At 38.7% G+C, this 24,920-nt stretch overlaps 2 protein-coding genes across 7 annotated transcripts in view; one reads left to right on the forward strand and one right to left on the reverse strand.

Moving 5' to 3' along the window:
• CASK (calcium/calmodulin dependent serine protein kinase) overlaps window positions 1-24,920 on the forward strand; it is a 377,037-nt gene that overhangs the window by 203,406 nt on the left and 148,711 nt on the right. The gene's annotated exons all lie outside the window — the stretch shown is intronic.
• On the reverse strand, window positions 739-5,711 carry GPR82 (G protein-coupled receptor 82). The gene is made up of 3 exons (XM_062184145.1): window positions 5,631-5,711; window positions 3,097-3,163; window positions 739-2,962 (listed from the first exon to the last, which is right to left on the reverse strand). Exon 3 carries the CDS (start codon window positions 2,926-2,928, stop codon window positions 1,918-1,920), a length of 1,011 nt encoding a protein of 336 aa, XP_062040129.1. The 5' UTR covers window positions 2,929-2,962; window positions 3,097-3,163; window positions 5,631-5,711; the 3' UTR covers window positions 739-1,917.

Consider the following 24,920-nt stretch of genomic DNA (forward strand, 5'->3'; position numbering starts at 1 on the left):
AGATTCTTAGAGCCAGAATGTACTCAGACTTTTCTCTGAACATTTTCATCTCTCAGTGCAGCACTGAAGTAAAAATGGAGGGTTTTTTTCCATTCATTTTTAATGAAAATTTTATAAGTGTGCCAGAATAACTCCTAGTGATTTAGCTCTTGGGAAAGCTGTTCAGAGAATTGCTTCCACAGTTCTAATTCGGGAACAAAACATGCTATGAGATTATTAAAGTTTTGAAAGTACAGGGTGAATGCTCTGAAGTCTGAAACTTTTTGAGCATTGACATGATGTTCGAAAAGTTTCAGGTTTTGGAGCATTTCAGATTTTCTGATTAGGTCACTCAGTAAAAATCTTTGCAGATATTCCAAAATCCAAAATACTCTGCAATCTGAAATACTTCTGATCCCAAGCATTTTGGGTAAGAATATTCAGCCTATAGCACGTAAACTTCATCTTCTTGTTGAGCATTGAAGGAATTAACTATATGGAGAAAAAAAGTTGAGTGTTCAAGCAGCTTACACTTAATGGTTGATTTTTATTCAACTGTTCTTGTTTGGTTCTGATCTGAGATTGCAGATATCACAGGAGTAGAAATAGAAAATTGGTTATAGTTCCAGAGTTGCCTATGAGCTCTTTGGGGAGATAGAACACACATTTTGTTGTTTTTATTTTTTTAATTATAATGTATATAATACAGAATATAGTCACCTTCATTTGTCTTACTGACAAGATAACATGGAAGAAAGAAATAACATTAAGAAATTCTTATTCTTTAAATATTTACTTAGGCATTGGAAAAAATTTTGTAACATAACTATGTACTCAGTTATTTCATCAGTCAATTGGCATACTTTAGAGTTGTGATGATTACAATAATGAATATAGAGCATATAAGCAGAGTGCCTGGCACACAGCAAGTGCTCACTAAGTGATAGCTACTCGAAATATAACATCATCTGACTTAAGAATGGTACCTGTGAGTAAGGTAGAATTTTCTGTTCTACAAGTGAAGAAATCTACACTTAAAAAGGGGAAGCAATTTGCCTAAAACTGTCTACTAAGTAAGAGGTGGAGCCAGGATTGAACCCTGTGAGCCTGACTCCAAAGACCAATGTCTTAAGTACAACACTATTACATTGCTTCATCATTTGTTCATTCATTTCACAAAAATTAACTGAATATATCTACATGCCCGGTACCATTAACCATTAATAACAACAGTATTTATATTGAACACAGAGGAAAATACACAAAATGTGAAGATGAATGTATAATGACATTAGATTAGCTTTTATTTTGACAATGCCTAATCTAAATATTTAAAAATCTTTATAAGTGACATCTGCTTAATAAATATTAGCATCAATGACTATTGCTTCTCCCAGTAACATGAACTAGATAATATCAGATAAATAAGGTGTTTATAAAACCTTGGATTTTGACACTGTGTCTTTACTTATGCATTTAGGACAAGACTTAAGTGAGGATATCTTGTTCATTTTTTTTCTTTTATGTTTGAAGTTTTTTTAAGTTACCAACAAGGCGAACAGTAGCCATAGACAGACTCATGTATTCTAACTACTAGAAGGCAGGCAAGTCATAAACCATTTGCTTCTTTATCCTACAGTCATGTGTTCTGATCAGAAGTATCCACAGTTGAAAAAAAAAATGGTCTGTTGGTTTAACTTGCAGTTGGATCCTTTCAATATGCTTGACCTTAAAGTCTCTGCCATCTCTACTTTCAGTATAAGAACTTTAAATTGAGTTTTGTTAATATATTTATTTGGTTAGTTTTAAACACCAAAACCATTTTCTTGATGCCTGTTGTCAACTAAGCTACAACCCGTTTGTTAATCATAGAGTTTGGTGTCCCTAATTAGATTCACATGAACACTTTTCTATTTTGTGGTGTTTTTCATTTATAAGTCAACCATATGATTGTATATGTGGTGAATTAGATTTTGTAAAGAGATCATATAGTGTCTTCTTGAATGTTTTATCTAATAAAAGAAATATGATGGGATCTGTGCTACTTCTGGCTGAAGCAAGACAGGTGAGAATGTTTTTTGTTTCGATTAAATAATTCAGTTGCTGACAGTCTTCCCTTTGGTGTAGAACATAAAAAATGGGTTTAAAAATGGTATATGGAAGGAAGCAAACTATTAGTAGAATCTGGATGACCAAAAGATGTCTTTTCACAGAACTGTAAGTCACATCTTTCTCTGCAATGGATGTACAGGTCCTAATTTTTCTCAGATGGCTGACAAAAGAGTAGTATGATATTACCACAACTAAAAATGAAAATCCAATAAATGTGGTTCCAATGAGACTCGCCGTCTGAGAGATCATAGCTCCTAGTTCCATTTGCCGATTATAACACAGGCTCTCTTCTCCTTCTGTAGCCTCCACGACTGAGTAGTATATGGTAACTGGAATAATTATGCCCAGTACAAGTCCCCATATGTAAACGCATAGTTTTCTAGCAAAGGTGGGCTGGCGGAATTTTTTCAGTAAATGACCATAAAATATTTTCTCATAGCACGAAGTGGTCTCTTGCACAGAATCCTTTTTCATTAAGGTAGCATAGCGACTTATGGCAATCCAACTTAAAATTAAGAGGCTGACAAACATACTTACATGCATAGACAGAGTTCCCAGAAAATTGACCACTCTGCATTGTGCAGATTGATACTCCCATTGGAAACCTTTCAGGAAATAGATACCCATGAAAGGCATGGCACTGCACACAAGTAAGTTTGCAGTCACAAGATGTGCCAGGTAGATGTGTGTTGAGGTTTTCTTACCTATTTTTGTTAAAAACACCCATTGCGAAAGTGTGTTTCCAAAGAGACCAACAATACAAAGGAAGGCGTAAATGACTGGTAAAGCCACGGAAGAGATTGTGGATGGCTGAATACATGTTGAATTGTTACTCATTTATGTCAGATCTTCTTGAATTTTGTTACAGGAGCTAGAACAAAATCACAGGCATTTATTAAAAGTATAGTTTGCATTTAAGCTGAAAAGTAAAAAAATGCATTGGATGAGAGAAAATTCCAACAAAAAATATATTGGGTGAAAAGGAAAGTATAGATGCCTTCTTACCTTTTCTAGTCACGATTGTTCAGTTGAAATTAAAGTAATTACTTATTGAGATGGATAATACCTTTGTCTGAAAAGCAAAATTTGATGCAAATAGTTAAGTACTTGGAATTTATCATTTTATATTACAAGAATTTGTAGTGATTAGGTTGTAAAGCAATGTGTATGTGATGACTGATTTTTTTCTGTAGAAGTGTGATTTTAAGGCCTGTGCCAATAATATATGATTTCTCAAGGAAAATGTTACAAAAATATTTTTGACCACATTAATAGAGATAACACTGGTTTTTAATAAGCACATTAACTATACATAAATAATTTCAAGACAGTGTCATTTCATGACTAAGTAAAAACACTTATCTATAATCTACTAATATTAAAAGAATCTTAAAGATTTCTAGGTAAAAGAAAAAAGAATCTCTTTTCATATTTCAGAAGAAAATTCCACATGAACAAAACCACAGGCAGTGTCCTGAATTGAACAGAAAGAAAGTATAGCAACCAAAGATAGACCCAGAGTCATTACCAAAGCACATCAGTAATTTCTCACTTAGAATATTTAATGCTAAACTATCATATTTCAATAAAAAGATAACTTTAAAATTGCATGTCAGAACTGCAGTCACTATGCTTGGTGGTTAGAGCGCCCTCATGTGTTCTTATGTGCCATTTGACATCTGGATTTTTCAGCAGAATATTTTGTTTCAGAGAATAAAATGTTTTAACTTAGCATAAATGTAGATATGATTTTTGCTTTTTTAAATCTTATTTTAAAATCTTTATTTCTTCAAAGGGTACACATGAGGTACTTAAGAGGTAATATAAACTTCTTTTTATTCTTATTTTCCTCCTTATTTTTTTATTTCTTTCAACTGAGAATAACAAAGAGAAGTTACCAGATCCTGAGTCAATAACAATCGTGAGCTCTTTTCAGAATGTGCCACAGCTTTGTGGGTACTACATCTCCACCCCCTTAATCTTTTTTGTAATTCGTATTTTCTCTTTTTGATAAACATAAAAACGTTACCATACACAGCCTCCTGAGCTTCATATATGCCTGCAGCCCCTCAGGGATGTTGTACTCCCAGCCCATCTTTGGAGTAAAAGTTCTATGTATTTTCTGCATCTTGGATTGTAGAAATGGGTTTTTCTCCAAAAAATGTAGTACTACAATTTTGAAATAGTTTTTTAAGCCAAACAATTTACACCCAAAGTCTTGAAATCTTAAGGGCTGTGCAGTGTCTCTGAGTTCAAATACTGAGACCCTCGATTAATGTCCACCAGTGTCTCTGTCATTTTTCTGCAGTTTTCACTTAGAAAGTAATCCACCTGGGACCAGTGCTGTGGCATAGTGGGTAAAGCCGGCACCTGCAGTGCCAGCATCCCATATAGGCTCTGGTTCGAGTCCCAGCTGCTCCACTTATGATCCAGCTCCTGCTAATGTGCCTGGGAAAGCGACAGAAGATGGCCTGAGTCCTTGGGTCCTTGCACCCATGTAGGAGACTCGGAAGAAGCTCCTGGCTTTGATCAGCCCAGCTCTGGTCATTATGGCCATTTTGGGAATGAACCAGCAGATGGAACCTCTCTCTCTCTCTCTCTCTCTCTTTCTGTGCCTCTGCTTCTCAGTAACTGCCTTTCAAATAAATAAACAAATCTTAAAAAAAAAAAAAGTAATCTACCTACTTCACATCAGAATCCAGTGCAGCCTGCTGAAGTCAGAATCTGGTTGCAGTTGTTATGGACCCAATTATGGATATGCAGAACCTATTCTGTAACTTCACTGATGTACAAATTCGTCCAAGAGAGAGTGAAGTAAGCCAGATGTGTTTCTTAGGAAACATTTATTGTATGTTAATTTTTGACTCTACATAATGAATGTTAAATTTTGATTTGACATAATGAATGGAGCTCCCTTTATGATATTAAAGAAAAACACTAGTCCCTGCCTTGGGTAGATAATGCATGATATAGTAAAAACAGCAAAGGTAATGGTGCTTCTGTGTGAATATTGATCACATGTGCTTCTGAACCAAAGGAAGTTAAAACAAAAACTTTTGCAGCGGTTAGCTTTGTCAGACAGATGACAGTGAGTCCCTGGGAACCTCAGTATAGCAAATGCAGCAACTTCATCATCTTTGGTTTCCCATACTTGTATCTGCTAAGTATCTCTCCTTTCAAAATAAACCTTGATTATAGAACCACTAGATAATTTGTTTCTCAAATGTAGAAAATACCATATACTTAAGAAATCAAATAAAAATTACATGTTACAGGTACAGAATTGTTTTCCATGAAGTGTCTCCAAGTCCACATTCCCCTCAGCAGAATGTCTCGAGTCACCCATGCACACACATGTGTTTCTGCTGATTGGACCAGTGGAAAATGTTCTACCACTCTAACAGTTACTACCGATTATCTGCGTAATTAATATACTCACTATTTTTGTCGATCAGTTTTAAAAATTTGAATTGTAGTCCTAATAAGAGTGTTCACATAGTTAACTTTTAAGTTAAAAATGAATAAACAATCAACCTTACCTGTAGGAGTAGTTTATGCCAACTAAGGCTATATTGTTCAAGATGGTGATGCCAAATTTCAGACTCAAAACAATTCTTGATCTTCACTCTTCCAGTATCATTCATCAGTGTTAGTAGATTCTTGCATGACACCAACCAACTATATTCAGAAAAAAAGGAAATTAAGCAGGGTATTGAGGAAATTCAATAGAGTTCAAGTAAATGTAGAAACAGTCTCTTCAGCAAGCCCTCATTTCTCTATTTCTGTAAAGGGAGGAAGTTAGTGGACAATATACATATTATACTTCCTTATGATTATTTCATGAACTAGTTACATCTCGGCTTTATTTTTAGTGTGATTGGCCGTAGTTATGTTCAAAAGTTTAATTCCCCACAGCTAGTGATAGAGATATGACACTCTGTGGTAAGCCCATAAGATGTTGGTCCAAACTGTCTGTAAAATCTTTGGTGAATGACTTATTTTCAGTTCATCTTTATCAAGACTAGAGGAAAACAACACTCAAAAGTTTTCTCATAGCAGCTTTCTTACTGAACATCACAGAACTGGAATAGAATTTCATGATCACCTATGGTTTGAGACCCTTTATTTTAAAGTTGAAGAAACTGAGGCCCAGAGAAGTTCACAATAAGCACAGAGTGAACTTTAATGCACTCTACTTCTCATTTTCCTTTCCTGCCACTATTCAGATTCAGAGTAGTGCATTGTTTGAAGCACTTCATAATGGATTTAGGGAATCCTGGAAAGAGCCAAATAAGCTTCCTGACTAAATGAAAAGTTATATTGACATAAAGAATTATGAAACCAATTTTATGTCTAGGATTCTCTAGTCAGTCTGTAAACTAACTAAAGGAAAGTGAAGTGTGTACACCAGGAGAACCAGATTTACCTGAAGCACTACCCTTTGTTGCATACCTAAACCAACGGGAGTCTGAAAAAGAGAATAAAAATAAAATTTCATCCAGCCTGAGCACTTTAATTATCAGGAAATCATTGTCTAAAATTAATAGAAGCACTTCGCCATTTCTCACAATCCCCAGCGTGTACCTTATTTCATGTTAGTTGCATAAATTCTCTCTGATGCTTGCTGATACTTCTAAAACAAAAGTGAAACGTCCCAAAGTGTCTGTCTCTTGTTCTGCTATTCATTTTGGGATGCTTGCTATCATTTAGTTAAGGACAGTGATTCACAGAGTAATTTGGCTTCTGGAATGCCTATCAAATTTACTTTGACAACTTGTCATGTTCCAGGAGGGATTTATTTAGAACAAACAAATAAAAAGCAAACACACAGTTTGAAGAATTTAGAGAATGAAAATGAGATGCGGCTTATTTTAGACAGTTTGTCATTACTACAGTTAAAATCCCTGAGAGAAGCTACTTCTGAAGGGAAGTTTATTTCAGCTCATTCTTGGAGGGTCACAATCCAATACTGGGCCATCCCATTGGTCTGGCATCTGATGAGGGCAGCGGAGGGTGGAGTGCCTGTGGAAGGAGGGTCACCCTGCAGACAGGAGAAACAGAGACAGGGAAGGTCTCTTCTGATAAAGCCACCAGGACTCCATCACGGGGATTCCACCCTCACGGCCTAATCCAGTCTAATCACCTTCCAGTGCCCAACCTTCAGACACCATAAATTGATTAAGTTCCATCCTTAATCCATTAACATAAGACTCTGGATTAAGCCTTTCTCACATGGACTTCTGGAAGACACTCAAGATGTTATCCAAACCATACCACTATATAAGTGATTGAAAGGTAGTTTCCGTATTACCTGCTTCAGACGTGGTGACAGGCTTCCCTCAGAGCAAGTAATTCAGGAGAGCAATTCCATAGCTGCAGTGTGTCTTTTTGATCTAGCCTCTGAAGTCACCAGTGTCACTCCTACAGTTGTATTGCTCACCCAGAGCCAATTCCGCTTTAGTGTGGGAGGGATAGATACCAGGAGGTGATGACCACAAGAGCCATCCTAGAAACTGGCTACTATAGATAAGAATCACTGAAGCAAAGCAAGAGTCACATGAGCCACTTAAAAACCACTTTCAGATCACTGATTATTTATTTATTGGAAAAGAATGCCTAGAGAGATGTTTAAGTTTCGCCAATTTGTATAATGGTTTTAGTGCTCTATAATTTTTTTAAAACAGTACATTTCATTCAACAAATGTTTATTGGCATTTCTACTATGTTTTGAGTGGCATTTGTAGATCACAGTAGTAGTGTGTTAGCCACAAGCTCATTTAGGGTCTCCAGAAATTCAAGAGAGAGGCCATGGCCAACCCAAAAGTTAGATTAATATGTCATGTATGGTGCAGACTTCAGCTGCTTCGTGAATTGGAAAAAGGAGGAAGCAGTGAATCAAAGTGATTCTGAAAGATTCAGTGACTGTCCCTGGGAAGATGGAGAACACGTTGTGAGCAACAGTTCTGTGCCAGGTATTAGATGCCTAGAGAGAGATGGTGGGAGTCCAGTTTTACATGTGAGGAAATCGAGGCTCCGAGACGTTAACCAGCATGCCAAAAGTGATAGCACTAGTAAATGCCCTTGAAAGCAACCTCACACTCTGCCTTAGAAAGCAACAATTACTGGTTTTCCTCGCAAGTCAATAAAGGGTACCTTATGGTAAGTAAAACTAGGGGGCAAGCTTTGAGTACTTTTGACTTCATTCAGGCAGTTTCCCTTTCCAGACTTTGAGACGGTGGAAATTATGAAAACTCTGGATTTCTTTCATCTGATGGTTAGCAGCTTATTTCAGCAATAGTGTTATAAATTCTTTGTGATTTACAGATTTAAATTATTTCAGCAGTGTCGATATGAATACCTTATGATTTAAATGATTTTGATTTATTTACCTAATTGAAATATAAAGAAAGTTTATGTACATTGTTCTAAGAGATATTCTTACATTTGGTAGAAAAGAATAAATGGCAGGGAATATTAGATTACTTGTCAGGCAGAAATGTCAAGAATCATAAGGCACTTGTAGATTCGCTGAAGGACTAGCTTCCCGCAGAGCAAGTAATTCCAAAGAGCAAGTCCACGGCTGCAGTGCCCTTTTTGATCTAGACTCCAAAGTCAACACTGGCACTTCTGGAGTATTCTGTTGGTCACCCAACCCCCTTTGGACTCTTCTCATTCAGGTCACCAGCAGTTTTCTTTGGTTCTCTCATCTTTCCCATCACTCTCCTCTTCAAAGTTCTGCTTCTGTTTTTTTGTCCAAATCCAAATGTTTTTGTCTAGCAGTTCTAATACTTTGTCTCGTCTGCCAAACACTCATCCTCTAAATATTTTCTTCTGACCCTTATGATATACCTCCTTGAGGCATTAGACTAGTTTCTCACAGTTAAAGTCCCATCTTGTACTAAGTTTTCTGCTTTTGAGATAGATTTGTGTGGGTAGCAAGTGTGTTTTTTAATCTGGCCCCAGAATTCATTTGGAAGAGTTCAAGGGGCAGGGATGTGGTCATTGATTTTGACAATCCATGATGGGCTATATATAGCGAGGGTGCATGAGAGCTTTCTCAGCTCACATGGTTAGAATTAGGGTCCTCGTAAGTTTGTTTCAGAGCCAGAACTCAGAAAACATGAGACAGCTTAGTCATACCTGAACCTATGTGCTTCAACTAGAAGGTTATTTTAGGCTATCCAAGCTAGTATCCAAACTGACTGCAGTTGGCCCTTTAAGAACTCTCTGACCAATCAGAAGCCCAGAGCATTGGGAGGCTGGTGTGCAGGAAGAGCAGACAAGGCCAGCAGTAGTCCGCATTAAAACATCGCATTCACAAGTGGGCGGATGGTAAGCCTTACCCAGTTCAGTGCACACCCACGCCATAGTTTACCTTTAGAGGGAGTGTGGCACAGCCCTGTCTGTCACTCAGCACTGTGGTTAAGAGCTCGCTGAGCCCCCTGTTTTCTTCAGGATGTGGTGTGTGGCCACAGCCCTGTTTCCAGTTGCACTGCTTGTGGCCCTCACCACCTGCTACAAGCAGCCCTAACCATGGACGTCCCACTCTTAATTAGGCTGTGAAGAAGAACCTCTGCCTCCTCCTAAGACCTGTTTCTCAGCCAGCAATGGAAGTATTTCTCCCAAAAATTAATATAAAAACCACAGAGAATGCAATGCAAAGTTTGGAAATTTGTAATAACACAGACAAGTTATTAGCCTTTTAAGAAAGATCTAATGACACAACCTAAAGGGACCCAATAAGCCAAGCTTTGCTGGCTTTCAGCTCTTGTCTTTTCATCTAGACTGGAATGCACCGGTGTAGACAGTGCTTTGAGGAATGCACAGCCTAGAAACGCTGTTGCAACCTCAATAGTAGTCTTAAAATTGGAATGGCCTCAGAGGTGGCAAATGGAGAGCAGACCGGAAATGAGCAGGTTGGGGGGGGGGGACACTTCAGGGTTGGATTAGACAAAGCAAAAATCCCTCAGAGGGCTGTCAGATTTTGAATCAGTCAGCCTTGGCTCATGTCATGCTTCAGAACCAACCATTGTTTTCCATGCATTCTTTGAAAAGCCAAAAGTAAATAAAGAGTTCTGAACATGAAGCCTTTGATGTGGTTCATTATATTGCCACAGGTCTGTCTGTCTCTCTCTCTCTCTCTCTCACACACACACACACACACACATATCCTGAGAAACAGCAATTTGGATTGCAGTGAGATTTAGGGAATTAAAAAGACATCATATTTCAGCTCAGAATTCTCACTGCTTCACTGTGTCATTCTAGGACTGAAGTTTCCTGGCCATTTTATTAACAACCACTTCTTTTGAATTTCTAGAACAAATTGTCTCAAAGTCAAGTCCCCTGTACCATGTTACTTCCTGTACTATTCAAGTGGAAAAGAGAAATGTCAAGGATAAGATGAGGGAGAATTGGGTATCTGAGGTCTCCCCTGTATCTTTCAGTGTCTATATCCGTTTTCTCCCATTAAGAGCTCCAAGTATTGAAGTTATAAGTTTTCCTGAAAACCACTTTTGGAAAATTAACAATAATAAATGATAGCCACTGAGCTATATATGTAATTTCAAGATATCTTTGAGATAGATACTGTTATCATTATCATTTTGTAGATAATAAATTTAGGTCTATAGAGGATAAACCATAATAACATAATAGTAGTACAACTGATGTATTATTGATTAACTCCTGTCAACTCTTTATTGTACTGATTTCCATTTTTAATCTATAAGTAATCTGAAGATCACATTTTGATACTCTTTAAATATATTGTTTCCATTTCACCCACTGGATTTGTTGATTCTTGCCTGAGTCAACTGTTTCATTAGTCTTCGCATCTTGGTCATTTTTTATGGATGGAGATGTATTAGGCTTGAAGTAGTCAGTTTTTAATTTTTTTTATTCTATTTTAAAAGCATACTTACAGAAAGGGAAGGAGAGACAGAGAAAGGATCTTCCTTCCATTGGCTCATTCCCCAAATGTCCAAAAGGGCCAGGTCTGGGCCAGGCCAAAGCCAGGAGCCAGGAATTTCATCCAGGTCTCCCACATGGGTTCAGGGGCCCATGCACATGGCCATCTTCTCCTGCTTTTTTCAAAATTTATTTATTTATTTATTTGAAAGTCAGAGTTATACAGAGAGAGGAGAGGCAGAGAGAGAGATCTTCTATCTGCTGGTTCACTCCTCAATTGGCCACAATGGCCAAAACTGCGCCAATCCGAAGGCAGGAGCCAGGAGCCTCCTCCAGGTCTCCCACATCCTCTGCTGCTTTCCCAGGCCATAGCAGAGAGCTGGAACGGAAGTGGAGCAGCGGGGACTCGAACAGGCACCCATATGGGATGCCAGCACTTCAAGCCAGCGCGTTAACCCACTGCACCACAGCGCCAGCCCATCTTCTCCTGCTTTCCCAGGCGCATTAGCAGCGAGCTAGATCAGAAGTGGAACAGCTGGGAATCGAATTGGTTCCCATATGAGATGCCAGGGTTGCAAGCTGTAACTAGCCTCTGAAGTAGTCATTTTAAGGCATCACTATAAACAAGTCTCGTTGTTTTAAAGTTTCTAATATTTTCACCTTGTGTCTTCTCTTTCCTCCACTGAAAATCAGCCTCAAATGTGAGGTTTTGATAAACGTACAAATGAAGTATTGAAGCAAGGGGGCAGATATTTAGCCTAGCATCTAAGATGCAGGTTTAGGATGTATGCCTCCCATATCGCAGTGCCTGGATTCAGTCCCCAGACTTGGCTCCTGACTCCACCTTCCTGCTAATGTGGACCCTTGCAGGCACAAGGTGATGGTTCACGTGACTGGGTTCCTGCCAGCCACCTGGGAGACCTGAATTGAGTTCCCAGCTCCTGCTGTGGACTTTTAGGGGATATGCTCTCAGGTGGGAGTGGGTGCACATCCCCCCCACCCACCCACACACACCCGATCATAAATTAATTTTTTAAATGTTGAAGCCAGGAAGTAATAAGCCCTCTAGAGTTTCATATCTCCAGAAATATCTGGGAGGGTGGGGTGAAAATTGGAAAGAACAAACCTGTGTTAAAATGTAACACAGGAAAAAAATCTGGTAAGAGGCTCATTTCTTTAGTGGTGCTTTGGCCAGCAGAGGGCAATATAGGACCAGCCCTTGTTAAACCTCCTGCTGTCAGACGCTAAAGCGTAAGCTGCCCATACTGCATGATTTTCCAGCTGGAGAGCGATAGAAGCTTTTGGGTAGGTTATTTTTAAGCTCTAATAAAATGATAAAATTTTGGTAGCTTAAAACCACTTTTTTATTTAAAAGGAGTTTATTAATATATTAGAGTCTCAGAGTCACAGCAAATACAGAATTACTGACAGAATGCTCATCAATTCTCACATCATTATATTACTACAAAGAACAATGTAGTTCCTAGATAACAATTCTAAGAGTATAATGATACTTCCCATCCTCCTTCCCTCCCTCCCTGTTCTGTCTTTCCCTCCCTAATTTTTGAGATGATGTGTTTTTAAGTTACATTATAGTCAAAGGCTTAATACTCCACTAAATAGTTCAATACGTAAAAAAAGCAAAAACACCATAGTTCAGGCAGATTAAAGGCAAGGACTATAAACACTAAACAACTGAAAAGATGTCCATTTCACTCATATGGTAAATTTTAAAATAATCACAGATCATCAAAACTATAATAATATATTTCCTCTAACCACTGTGAAAACCACTTTAAATGTGATAGACTAAAAGTGATTATATAGGCCATGGAAGGTGGCCTTTTCATTTATTTGTTTGTTTGTTTGTTTGTTTGAAAGGCAGAGTCAGAGGTGAGGGGGAGACAGAGAGACATCTTCCATCTACTGGCTCACTCCTCAAATGCCCACAACAGTCAGGGCTGGGCCAGGCTGAAGCCCAAGTACTGGAGTCATCACCTGTTGCTTCCCAGGCACATGAGCAGAGAGCTGGATCAGACGCAGAACAGCCAGGACTCAAACTGGCACTAAGGGATGCAGATATCCCAAATGCTGGCTTAACCTGCCATGCCACAGGACTGCCCACATGCAGTTTTTTTCATAATACACATTTCCCATGAACTTTTTTTTAATGATGTATTTATTTATTTGAAAGTCAGAGTTACACAGAGATAGAAGGAGAGGCACAGAGAGAGAGAGAGAGAGAGAGAGAAAGAGAGAGAGAGAGGTCTTCCATCTGCTGGTTCACTCCTCAATTGGCCACAATGGCCAGAGCTGTGCCGATCAAAAGCCAGGAGCCAGGAGCTTCTTCCTGGCCTCCCACGTGGGTGCAGGGGCCCAAGGACTTGGGCCATCTTCTGCTTTCCCAGGCCATAGCAGAGAGCTGGATTGGAAGTGGAGCAGCTGGGTCTCAAACCGGCGCCCATATGGGATGCCAGCACTGCAGGCGGCGGCTTTACCCACTATGCCACAGCAATGGCCCCTTCCATTAACTTTTTAAGTCCCCTCTTATGTATTTTGGGGGAATGCTATCTCTCCGTTCAACATTAGAGCAGTAACTAGCACGACACAATTGCCACAGGGAAAGGTGACAGAGGGTTCTCTCCTCCTTGTGCCTGGGTTACCTCTGTTATCACTATTACTTTGTGATAAAGAACACAGTTTAATTCCTTGTCCCTCCAGTTAAATCTTTAAAAAAAAATTCTTTTAACTGAAAGGCAGGGAGGGAGGGAGAGAGAGAGGGAGAGTGAGTGAGTGAGTGAGTGAGTGAGTTCTGATCTTCCAGTTCACTCCCAAAATGCCCATAACAGCTAGGGCTGGGCCAGGCAGAAGTTAAGAGCCAGGAACTCCATCCGGGTCTCCCACATTGGTAGCAGGGTCCCAAGTACTTGGACCATCTTTCACTGCCTTTCCAGATACATTAGCAGGGGAACTGGATCAGAAGTGGAGTAGCCAGTGCTGAGATATGGGATGCAGATATCAATTACTTAATCCACTATGCCATGACACCAGTCCCAAATTTGAGGCCTTAAGATGAAAACTCATGCAGCTCAATTCACAATATCTAAGATACAGAATCGACCCAGATGTCTGTCAACCAAAGACTGGATGAAGAAATTATGGTATATGTACACCATGGAGTACTATACAGCGGTTAAAAAATGAAATCCTGTTGTCTGCAGCAAAATGGATGCAACTGGAAGACATCATACTTAGTGAAATAAGGCATTCCCAAAAATGCAAATGCCATATGTTCTCCCTGATCCGTGGTAACTAATAGAGCATCTAAAACGTAATCTATAGAAGTGAAATTGATACTTTGAGATGTGATGACTTTGAACAGCCCTTGTCTTGACTGTTGAGGAACAGTTTTTTTTTTTTTTCATACTATTTGTTTAACTCTTTACTTAGTGTAGGGTTAATCTTATGAGTATAAAGTTAATTGAAAGTAGATCTTAGTAAAAACTAAGAATGAAAATAGAAGGAGGAAGAAGGGTGGGAGAGAGGGTGGGGTGGGAAGATTCACTATGTTCCTAAATTTGTATGTATGAAATACATGAATTTTGTATACCTTAAATAAAAGGTTTCTAGGGGGCAAAAAATGTTAAAAAAAAAAAAAAAGATGAAAACTCAGTGCCAGTCATCTGCCTTTAATAGGATATATTCTTTGAGGATTGTTTTATTTTGTGTTTTTTCCCACTAGTAATTACCACAACATTACCTTTGCAGAATATTTACAACTACAGTTATCTTAGTGGCAAAAAGAAAGTCTGACATTTTAGTATGTGAAAGTTTTTATTATCCTATACTTTGGTTTTTCTTTAACTTCTTTTTAAATCACAGCAATTGACGGACATAGTTGTGAAAGTCAAATAATACCAAAAGGCTTATAATGGGTACGTGTTCTGTCTACTAATGAATGTACCTTAAGTCATATTTCTCTTCGGAAGAAATCCCCTTTATCCTCTACTTCCTTCCCTTCCTCCTGGAAACCTCTAACAACTACCCCTTTGCAGAGCTGGTCGCCTCCTTACCCAGCTCTCTCCATCGGGCAGAGCATGTGTTTTCGTCTCCAAGATACTTTGGTTCATTAGTCAGTCTTCACCCCTCTTCTCCCACCCCATAATAATTTGGAACTCCATCCAGGTCTCCTACATTGGTGGCAAGGTCCCAAGGGCTTGGACTGTCTTTCACTGCCTTCCCAAGTGCATTAGCAGGGGAACTGGATCTAAAGTAGAACAGCCAGTGCTGAGATATGGGTTGCTGGTATCACAGTTACTTAATCTGCTATGCCATGACACCAGCCCCAGATTTGGGGCCTTAAGATGAAATCTCAGTGCCAGTCACACTTCTTTCAAGTAAAATAGTTGATGGCATTGTCTTTTGTTTTTTGTCTGAGAGACAGAGATAGCTCCCATCTACTAGTTCACTCCACAAATGCCCCAATGGCTGGGGCTGGGCCAGGGCCAGACTAAATCTAGGAGCCAGAAACTCAATCCAGGTCTCCTATGTGGGTGACATGGACCCAACTAATGGAACCATCACCTACTGCCTCCCAGGGTGTGTACTAGCAGGAAACTGGAATTGGGAACGGAGACAAGATCTGAACCTGGCTACTCTAATTTGGGATTTGGGCATCTTAACCACTAGGCTAAACCCTGCCCCAGCATTCTCTTTCTTGTTATTGAAGAAATTACTATATCTATTGCCACCTTTTTAGAAATTAATGCTACCCAGACTCTGAATCTATATTATATATGCATCATTTATCTACTGCTGCATAGCAGTGCACATCCAGACTTGGTGACTTAACACAACAACCATTTATTTACTCTTGATTCTGCACTTTTCTCTGAGTTCAGCTGGGTAGTTCTTCTGTCAGTCTCACTTGGGGTCATTCATGTAGCTGAGGCATCTGACAGCTCAGCTAAGGCTGGGTGGTCCAGGGTGACCTCAGTCACATTCTGGAGACCTGGGACCATTGAGCAGTCTGAACATCTCTCCATGTAGTCTTTTGACCTGGACTTATTTACAATGTGATGATCACAGGGTTTGGAGAGGGCAAAATGAATCTGGAAGGCCTTTCAAGGCCTTGCCAAGGAGTCATACAATGTCCACATGTGTTGTTTGTCAAAGCAAGTCTAAATACTTGCTTTTCTAAGGAATGGGGAATAGACTCCACCCCTGGATGGGAGGAGCCGCAGAGAATCTGAGACTGTTTTTAGTCTACCGCATTACTTTTAATGACTTGCAAGTTGAATGTTCTAACTAGACTTTAATATTTTCTCCTTGAAGGACAGCACATTGGCTCTTTCCTTGGGGACTAATATAATATGTGTACCTCAGAGTCCATTGTTTCCTGGAAAAAAGGAAATTTTCCTTTGCAACGGGATGCCCACTGTGTCCCACTTTGGTCTCAGAGCTGTCATGTTGTTTTGCTTATTCCTTATATTAAAAAGTAAATTAAATGTGGCAACAAGCCCATGCTGTTTTCTTTGTACCTTTTTGTTCTGCAAGTAGCCTCTCCTTTTCTTTTCTGCTTATGGAATTTTCATCTGGTTTTTTGAGGTCTTGAGTGTCAAACTGTTGACCATGAGACTCAACTCTACTTTCTCAACTACCCCCTCTCCCTACTTGCCACATATATTTGGAACTCTGTAATCTGTCCCCACAAGAGCTGATCTGGTATGTTCCTGTGTTTTTCAAGTCTCACTAGCCACAAAGGGGAACTGAATGTGAACATGCATGCAAACCTCATCAGTTCCCTTTGCAACCAGCTGCAAATAATAGAGAGGAAACGGTGCTTTTCTCAAGTATGAACCGAATTTCCACAGATATGAAGCACTTGTGCTTCTGGCAGATTGGAGGACACAAGAGAACAGAGCACTAAGTTGTGAAAAAGGTGATTAAAAGAGAAAGTTGGAAAGCAAAGAGACGAAACTGAATTGAGGAAGAGGTGCTGCTGAGTACAGGAAAGGAAAAAAAGCAGAGTGGGGTGTCGAGGATGCTGGAAATTCTCAGTAAGTAATAGGACACCGGAAGAACAGGAAATGTAGGAAGGAACTGTCTAGAAGGGCCTCAGCCAGCAGTATTAATGGAAGGCATTAAGATCTCGTTCTGAAATCTGTTGTGGGGCAAACTTTGAAGATCTAACACATGATAGTGGTTGCCACTCCTGCCTGAGTTCATGCTGTTGAGCCGGGTTTATAGTGAAGGTGCCTTGGCCCCATCTCACAATACCATGTGGTGATCAGTTTGACCAGTCTGATTACACAGAAGAAAGCCAAGGGTCAGTCAGATATGTGATGAACGTGTCTTCTAACATCCTGCCAGAGGCCCTCGTGCTCTTTGACTTGCTCAAGTTTCAGTGTGTGGGGCTGACTAGCATAAAATAGAATAGGTCCGCTGCCTCTCCTGACTTCAACATTGCTACTAATAGTGAAAGCTTAGACTAAATTGCCCTTTTGGGGTTATTTCCTCTACCTCATTTGATCCACATCAGCTTCTCCCTAGTTTGGATTAAGTCTAACCTCAACTTCTGGGCATTGCATTGTATGTATTTTCCTCACCTTTCCCTTGGCTTTTGGGTGTTTGGATAACATACATTAAATGGTTCCTACTTTCCAGTTGTGTTTATTAACCCATTTAGTCCTCCAAACTGACGAATTAGGTACTGTTAATCTTGTTTTCTCAATAAAAGAAACGGCTTGTCCACGGCTACATAGTTAAGTTGTAGAGCTAGAAATTATCTCAGGCAGCCTGACTGCATCATATTTTAACTTGTTAGGCTACCTCTCAGTTCACTATTTGATAATGTGCAATGTTAGTGAGCTAAGAAAACCTATTTGGTTCAGCTTTACCACAATTCTTGCCAAGGCCTTACCAATGGGTAATATCGAAGCAGGGTGCCCTGTCCCCATTTCACAGTGCTGTATCCATTGGCTAATATGACTCCACTGGACTCTGTTTCATGGACAATATCAACATTTTCCTAGAACTCTTCTAATTTTCCCTCACCCCCGAGTTAATGGCCAGTTATTCTTCAGTTATGTTAATACACTTAATCAAGTCATCTCCAGTCTAAGAGACTATCTCTTTAAAATTCTTTGCCATACTCAGGTGTTTTCATTTTGTAATTTAACAAAACATTTCTATCTTCATGTTTTCAGGGAACAATTTGGACTCCCATACCATTTTTATGTAAAATGCCAAACTGTGTAATTAAAAGATAATTTCATCTGCAAATTCTTTAGGTTGGGAATGTATATCAAAGGGCCAGTGTTTATCTAGATTTATTGATTAGATCAGTTTTGCTTTGCTCATAGAAGAAACCATAGCAAAGTAAAAGACAAGCACATATTAGTAGAAATTACCTGTATTTGCAACCCATATAAACAACAGATTACTATGCAGAATGTGTAAAGAACTAAACAATGGAAAAGAAGAAAGAAAAAAAAGAAAAGCAACTCATTTGGCACAGAGGTATAGATATGAAGAGGCCATTCACCCAAGAAGGAACCTAAATAAGCAAAAAAATATGAAATGATGCTCCATTTCATTAGTAATCAGGAAAGTACAAATTAAAATCACAATGAGATGCCATTTCACACCTACCAAATTTGTATAAATTAGCAAAACCAAGTGTTGGTGAGGATGTGGGTAAACAGGAACTCATTTCTGACTTGTGGTGGGATAGATGTATAAATTGCTAAAATCACCTTGGAAAGTACTTTATCAAAATTGAGACAAGCTGAAGATGTTCATATTCCTACAACCAACCATTTCTGCTTCTAGGTACCAACCGTAGAGAAACTCCACACATGAGCACAGAGTATACAAAACTCTTCACTTGAACAGGTTTCTAATACTGGAAAAACTGGAAACCACCTAAGTGCCCATTGCTAGGGGAAAAGGAGAAATGAACTGTTGTAAAACACTGCATCAGTAAAGCTGCAGATAAGACCTGTGTGTATCACATAGGTAAACATAACTTGAGCAGAAAATAGAAGAGGATGTAGTAGTAAGACACAATTTGTATGAATTTTTAAAACAAAAAGTAGTACATATTGTTATGCGTACATACATTGTAAAAGTACAAAAATATACATCAGAATAATAAAAGCTAACTTCAGGAAAGAGGCTAAAGATATGTATATGGCTTATGAGAGAACTTCTGAAAATAATTAAGGCCAAAACAGTAATGTCTGTTTAACTTGGATGATGTGTGCTTAGCTGCCTGTTATATTGTTTTTCCTTTTTTGTGTATTTTGAAATGTTTTATGACTAAAAAAAGATAAGTGAAATCACCAAGCTAGAGTATAACTGTAATAGCTGTCATTCCTGTAATAAGAGAGTCCCACATCATCAACACCTGGATCCAAACCATAATTAGAAACCTTTTGCAGGCCGGCACCGAGGCTCAATAGGCTAATCCTCCACCTGCAGTGCTGGCACACCAGGTTCTAGTCCCGGTCGGGGCGCTGGATTCTGTCCCAGTTGCCCCTCTTCCAGGCCAGCTCTCTGCTGTGGCCAGGGAAGGCAGTGGAGGATGGCCCAAGTGCTTGGGCCCTGCACCCGCATGGGAGACCAGGAGAAGCACCTGGCTCCTGGCTTCGGATCAGCGCGATGCGCTGGCTGCAGCGCACCGGCCGTGGCGGCCATTGGAGGGTGAACCAACGGCAAAGGAAGACCTTTCTCTCTCTCTCTCTCTCTCTCTCTCTCTCTCTCTCTCTCACTGTCTACTCTGCCTGTCAAAAAAAAAAGAAACCTTTTGCAAAGCCCACCTTAGGATGAGCCTTTATACATTTTGTGGACCAGAAGCAAAATGAATAAGATTCTCTCATTTTTTTTCCATTTTTATCTACTGTTCAACCTGTACCAGTTTATTCCTAGTCATTGTCTATGTTTCAGATATTTCTATGTTTTTGCATGATGCACAAGGGTATGATCACTGGAAAAACAGCCTTGAGGACTTTTAGGTCATATTTGACATCACACCATTTTGATGGATAATAAACAGAACCTTTTGCTCCAAAGTAGCTATTAAAGGCAAGTTATATTTTGTAAAACGAAAGACATCTCAATGATCACCACTGTGTTTGGATAGAAAGAAGCAAACATGAAAAATACTGTCTTAGCAGAAACAGTATTTGTGAAATGGAAGTCTACCAAACTCCGTTGGAACTGTAAAATACAGTTGCTGCTCATATCACAATACAGTGAAGATTCAATGATGATAATGTCTGTGAAGCTCCTAGCACAGGGAAGGGCACATAAATAAATTTGATCTTGCTTCCCATTCCCTTGCATGTGAACTTGAAGGAGGGAAATAAGGGGTAAAATATAAGAGTAAGACAAGTCTCTTACCTTCTTTCCGATTCTGTGCCCATGGTTACCACCCCCAGCCAACTAACCAAGTCTTCATCTGAAAACTGAGCTAAGGCACTCCAACAGCTGCTTAACTGAGCCACGTGGCTGTGCCAGAAGACCCCACTTCATCCAACGAGAGAGTGTTGCACTTTCCTTCTCATCTGAGTGGACTTAGTTCAGGTTATATTCCAAGTTTTTAATACTGCCTTCCAATAAAAAACACAGGCTTCTTGAAAAGTACTTTATAGTATAAAGTATACTTTATAGTATTCATTAGTGCCTGACACAAAAGGCTCTCCAGTCAATTTCACATCTCTGTGAATGTTTTTCCTGCTTTCTCCTTTACTTGTGTTTGTGTTGCCAGTTTTTGACAAAAAAGAATCTCAATTTTTAAGGCAATTTTAAGGGAATTTTTGCCTCATGGTTACTTCTACTGTTTTATTAACAGAGTTCTTTACACCAACAGATGAGTTAGGCATTCAACGTATTTTTTCATCTTTTTATGAACTCATTATTTACATTTAACTCTTTAATCCACTTAAAAATTTTGGGGTGGATACAAGGTGAAGATGTAAACTGGCTTTCTGTTTTAAAGAGGCACAGCACTATTAAGCCATTCTTTCCTTCCCAGATGCTTTTTGTGATGTGTCTTCTATTAGCAGAGCCTTTTCTCTGAGGGAGGAAAATGTATTGGAGTCACCTGGGAAACTTTTCAAAGATACTTCACCTTTGCAAGATTCTAGCACACTGTGACTAACAGAATGCTAGATCTCCCTCTGACGTGTTCCTGACAGCCATTAATATGTCATATATTCTTCTCATATCTATCTCATCTAGGGTTTGTTTAGAAGTGTGTATTCCATTCCACTAATAAGTTTATCCTTGCGTCTGCTCCCCAATATTTTCCTTACTGAAGAATAAGAATATATTTCGATATCTGCTAATGTAATTTTCCATGATTACAAGTTGAATATCACTTAACCAAAGATACCTAGAACCAAAGTGTTTCAGACTTTGGAGTTTTTCAGATTCTGGAATATTTGTACTGATTGAGCATCCCTAATCCCAAAATCCAAAATCTGAAATACTCCAAAATCCAAAACTTTTTGAGCACCATCAATGCTCAAAAAGTTTTGGATTTCAGAGCATTTCAATTTCATATGTTCAGATTAGTAATGTTAAGCCTGTATTTCAAAAGCCTAACAATGAATTAGCCTATTAACATGTCTCTGAAGCATTTAGGTTGTCTTGAGAGAATTCTAGTTTGTGAGTTTTTTTTTCTTGTGGATAACTTTCAGTAAAGCTTTGGCTCAAATAGTCATAATTATATTAGTTCTACTTTTATAACAGCATGATGAATCTATACTAGTACTTTTTTAAAAGTTGAAAACAGGCCAACATTTACCCTAGCAGTTATCTCCAGCTTCTTGCTAATGCAGACCCTGGGAGGTAGTGGTGATGGCTCAAATAATTGGGTCCCTGCTGCCCACATGGGAAACCTGTACTTGGTTCCTTGCTCCCAGCTATGGTTGCAGCCATTCAGCCCTGATGTGAACCCTCAGAGGGAATCTCTCTCTCTCTCTCCCTCTCCCTCTCTCTTTCTCCCTCTCCCCTCCTCTCTTCCTCTCCCCTCCCCCTCCCTAAACTCTCAAAGAAATTTTTTCAAGCTTAAAAACTTTAAAGGCAAAACCTTATGTACTAGAAAAGAAAAGAATTGTCTTTTTCTATTGATATGATCTTAGAAATTCAACCAGCATCAAACCTGACTGTACAAAGCTAACAGAAGTGGCCAGTGTTGATATCTCATTGTGGCAGACATGCCGCTCATTTTGCCCTTGTTTGGTTTTGCATCTATGAGGTATTCTTTAGAAACTTGCTCTTAAGGTCTTTTGCAAGGTAAGGATATATATATACTTGCGAATTTCCTTTTTCTGTATGCTTTGAGAACCAAACCTTAGGTTGGGGGAAGTTAAGGAACAGTATTTCCTGCTTGCATACACTAATGCTCAGAAAAAAATAAAAGATTTTCTAGATAAATGCCCTTAAATTTGGTAAGACAGTAGCGTATTTTTCTAAATACTTTGAAACATTCCCAAGACTCAGGGCACTCTGAGGCATGTTATCAGTGAAACTTCGATCAGTGAACTATTATGAGATTGACAAATTGACTTTTCTTCCAAGTTTATTTTATTGCAAGTAATATGACAGCAAGAATTACTTTAGGATACTTTTTTATTTTATTTTGTAAGAATTGTGTGGGGACCATCTCTTTTAATAAAAAATGGGAAGCATATCTCGAGCTATGAATATCTGTACTTTAATGCTCCTTGAAGTTAATAATAATATTTTAACCATTCAAAGTATATATTTATAAAAGAGACATATAGGAATATTAAATGTTTATAAGGTATGTGAAATATTTTTTAATTTTGAAGACATGAGGGAAAATAGAAGTCTTTTAATTTAAAATCATGTAGAATGGACATTTGGCACAGTCATTAAGATGCCACTCAGGAAGCCTGAATCTCATATCAGAGTGTGTGAGTTCAAGTCCTGGCTCTGCTTCCATTTCCAGCTTCCTACTAATGCACCCCGGGATGCACAGTGGATAGCTCAGGTACTTGGTTCCCTGCCTTCCCTGTGGGACACCTTAATTGAGTTTCAGGGTCCTGGCTTTGGCCTGGCCCAGCCCCAACTATTGCGGGCGTTTGAGGAGTAAACCATCGGATGGAAAATCTTTGTGTCTCTTTCTGCCTTTTGAATAAAACAAATAATTAAATACAGAAATACTGAATTTCACTTAGAGAAATGCCGAATTTCATTTTTTGAAAGATTTATTTGAAAGGCAGAAAGAGAGGTCTTCCATCCACTGGTTCACTCCCCAAATGGCTGCAACAGCTGGAGCTGGGCCGATCCGAAACCAGGAGCCACGATTTCTTCAGGGTCTCCCATGTGGGTGCAGGGGCCCAAGCACTTGAACCATCCTCCGCTGCTTTCCCAGGCCATAGCAGAGAGCTGGACTGGAAGAGGAGCAGCCAGGACTCAAATTGGTACCCATATAGGATGCCAGCACTACAGGCAGTAGTTTTATTTGCTGCACCACAGCACTGGCACCTGAATTTCATTTTTTGAAAATAGCAATGATCCTTTTCTCTTAGAGAAAAGATGTTAAATGTCTATCCAGATGTTAAATTATGTTTGTTATGTTATGGTAAAATAATTTATATTTTATTACTTTTTTCTTAGCTTCTGATTTTTCTGCAAATTTCAATTTTTATCCTCAAATGTTATTTGTTTTTTAAATATGTGCATATTTCAAAAAGTATACAGAAATGGAATTAAAAGATGTTTGTGTAAAATGTTTGAACTCCATGCATAATTTTTTATAATATGCATTTTCTGTGAACTTTTTTGAAAACCTTTACTTTTGCTTTGACCAAATTCTTTGTTCAACCAATTGTGTGCACTTGTTAAAATATGGTTAAGTGAGCACTAACTATATAAACCAAATCTCATTAAAATAAATTCACATCTAACAAAAACTTTAATGCTTTTCAACACTGAATCCCCAGCCAGTGGCCTATCTTCCTTTTTAAAATTGTTTTGACTATAAAAAATTATACTCTGTGATGAAAACTTACGAAAGGATCATTGGAGTTTGTCATTACAGGCTTTTACATATTCAGTCTATGACGTTCTAGTTGTGTGTATGGCCAAAGAACTGAACAGATGGTGGTCAAATTTTTGAGAATGATAACACCCCTATCCTGATTGCAATTTTTTGATGTTCTATACAGCCAAATCCAGATTTATTAAATTTAAACTAAGTGCACCCAATTGCTTTTTTTTTTTGAGCACCCCTTCCTTCCCTTCCTCCCTGTTTCCTTCATCCATCCATCTTCATTTATTCATTCAATTATTCAGCGAATATATATTGATCACCTGTGTACCAAACATGACACTAAGTAAGCTTCAGGAAGTCTATGATGAACAAAACAAAGATCCCTTTCTCTTTGAACATACATAAAATTTCAGAGTTTACTCCTTTTAATTCTAATCTACAGGTTTTCTTTATTATGAAATCTTTTGAACATTTCTAAATTTACAAAGCCCGTGTGCCTGCCACCCAGATTTAGACATTTAATAGACATTTTACCACGTTTGCTTCAGATCTCTCCAGTTGTAGCCATTAACTTGAAGTTGGTATGTGTGTAGTATATATTATCATGTATGTTTTCTATCTTTACTGTATGTTAGAGAGATCTATAAAGAATATGGTATTGTTTGTGTCTTCTATTTTACATAAATGATTTCATGTGGTACCCTTTTGCAATTGTATGTGTGTTTGTGCTTTTTGACTCTTATTTTTGAAATTTCCCCCATGTTGATATTTGTAGATGTAGTTCATTTCATTGAAGTGAGCTGAGTGTGCTGAATGCTATTTCATTTTGTGAATAAATCAGTTTACTTCTGCACACTTTTGCTGATGCATACTTAGTTTCCAGCTGTTT

The sequence above is a fragment of the Lepus europaeus genome, chromosome X (genome assembly GCF_033115175.1).
Source record: "Lepus europaeus isolate LE1 chromosome X, mLepTim1.pri, whole genome shotgun sequence".
NCBI classification, from domain to species: Eukaryota; Metazoa; Chordata; class Mammalia; order Lagomorpha; family Leporidae; genus Lepus; species Lepus europaeus.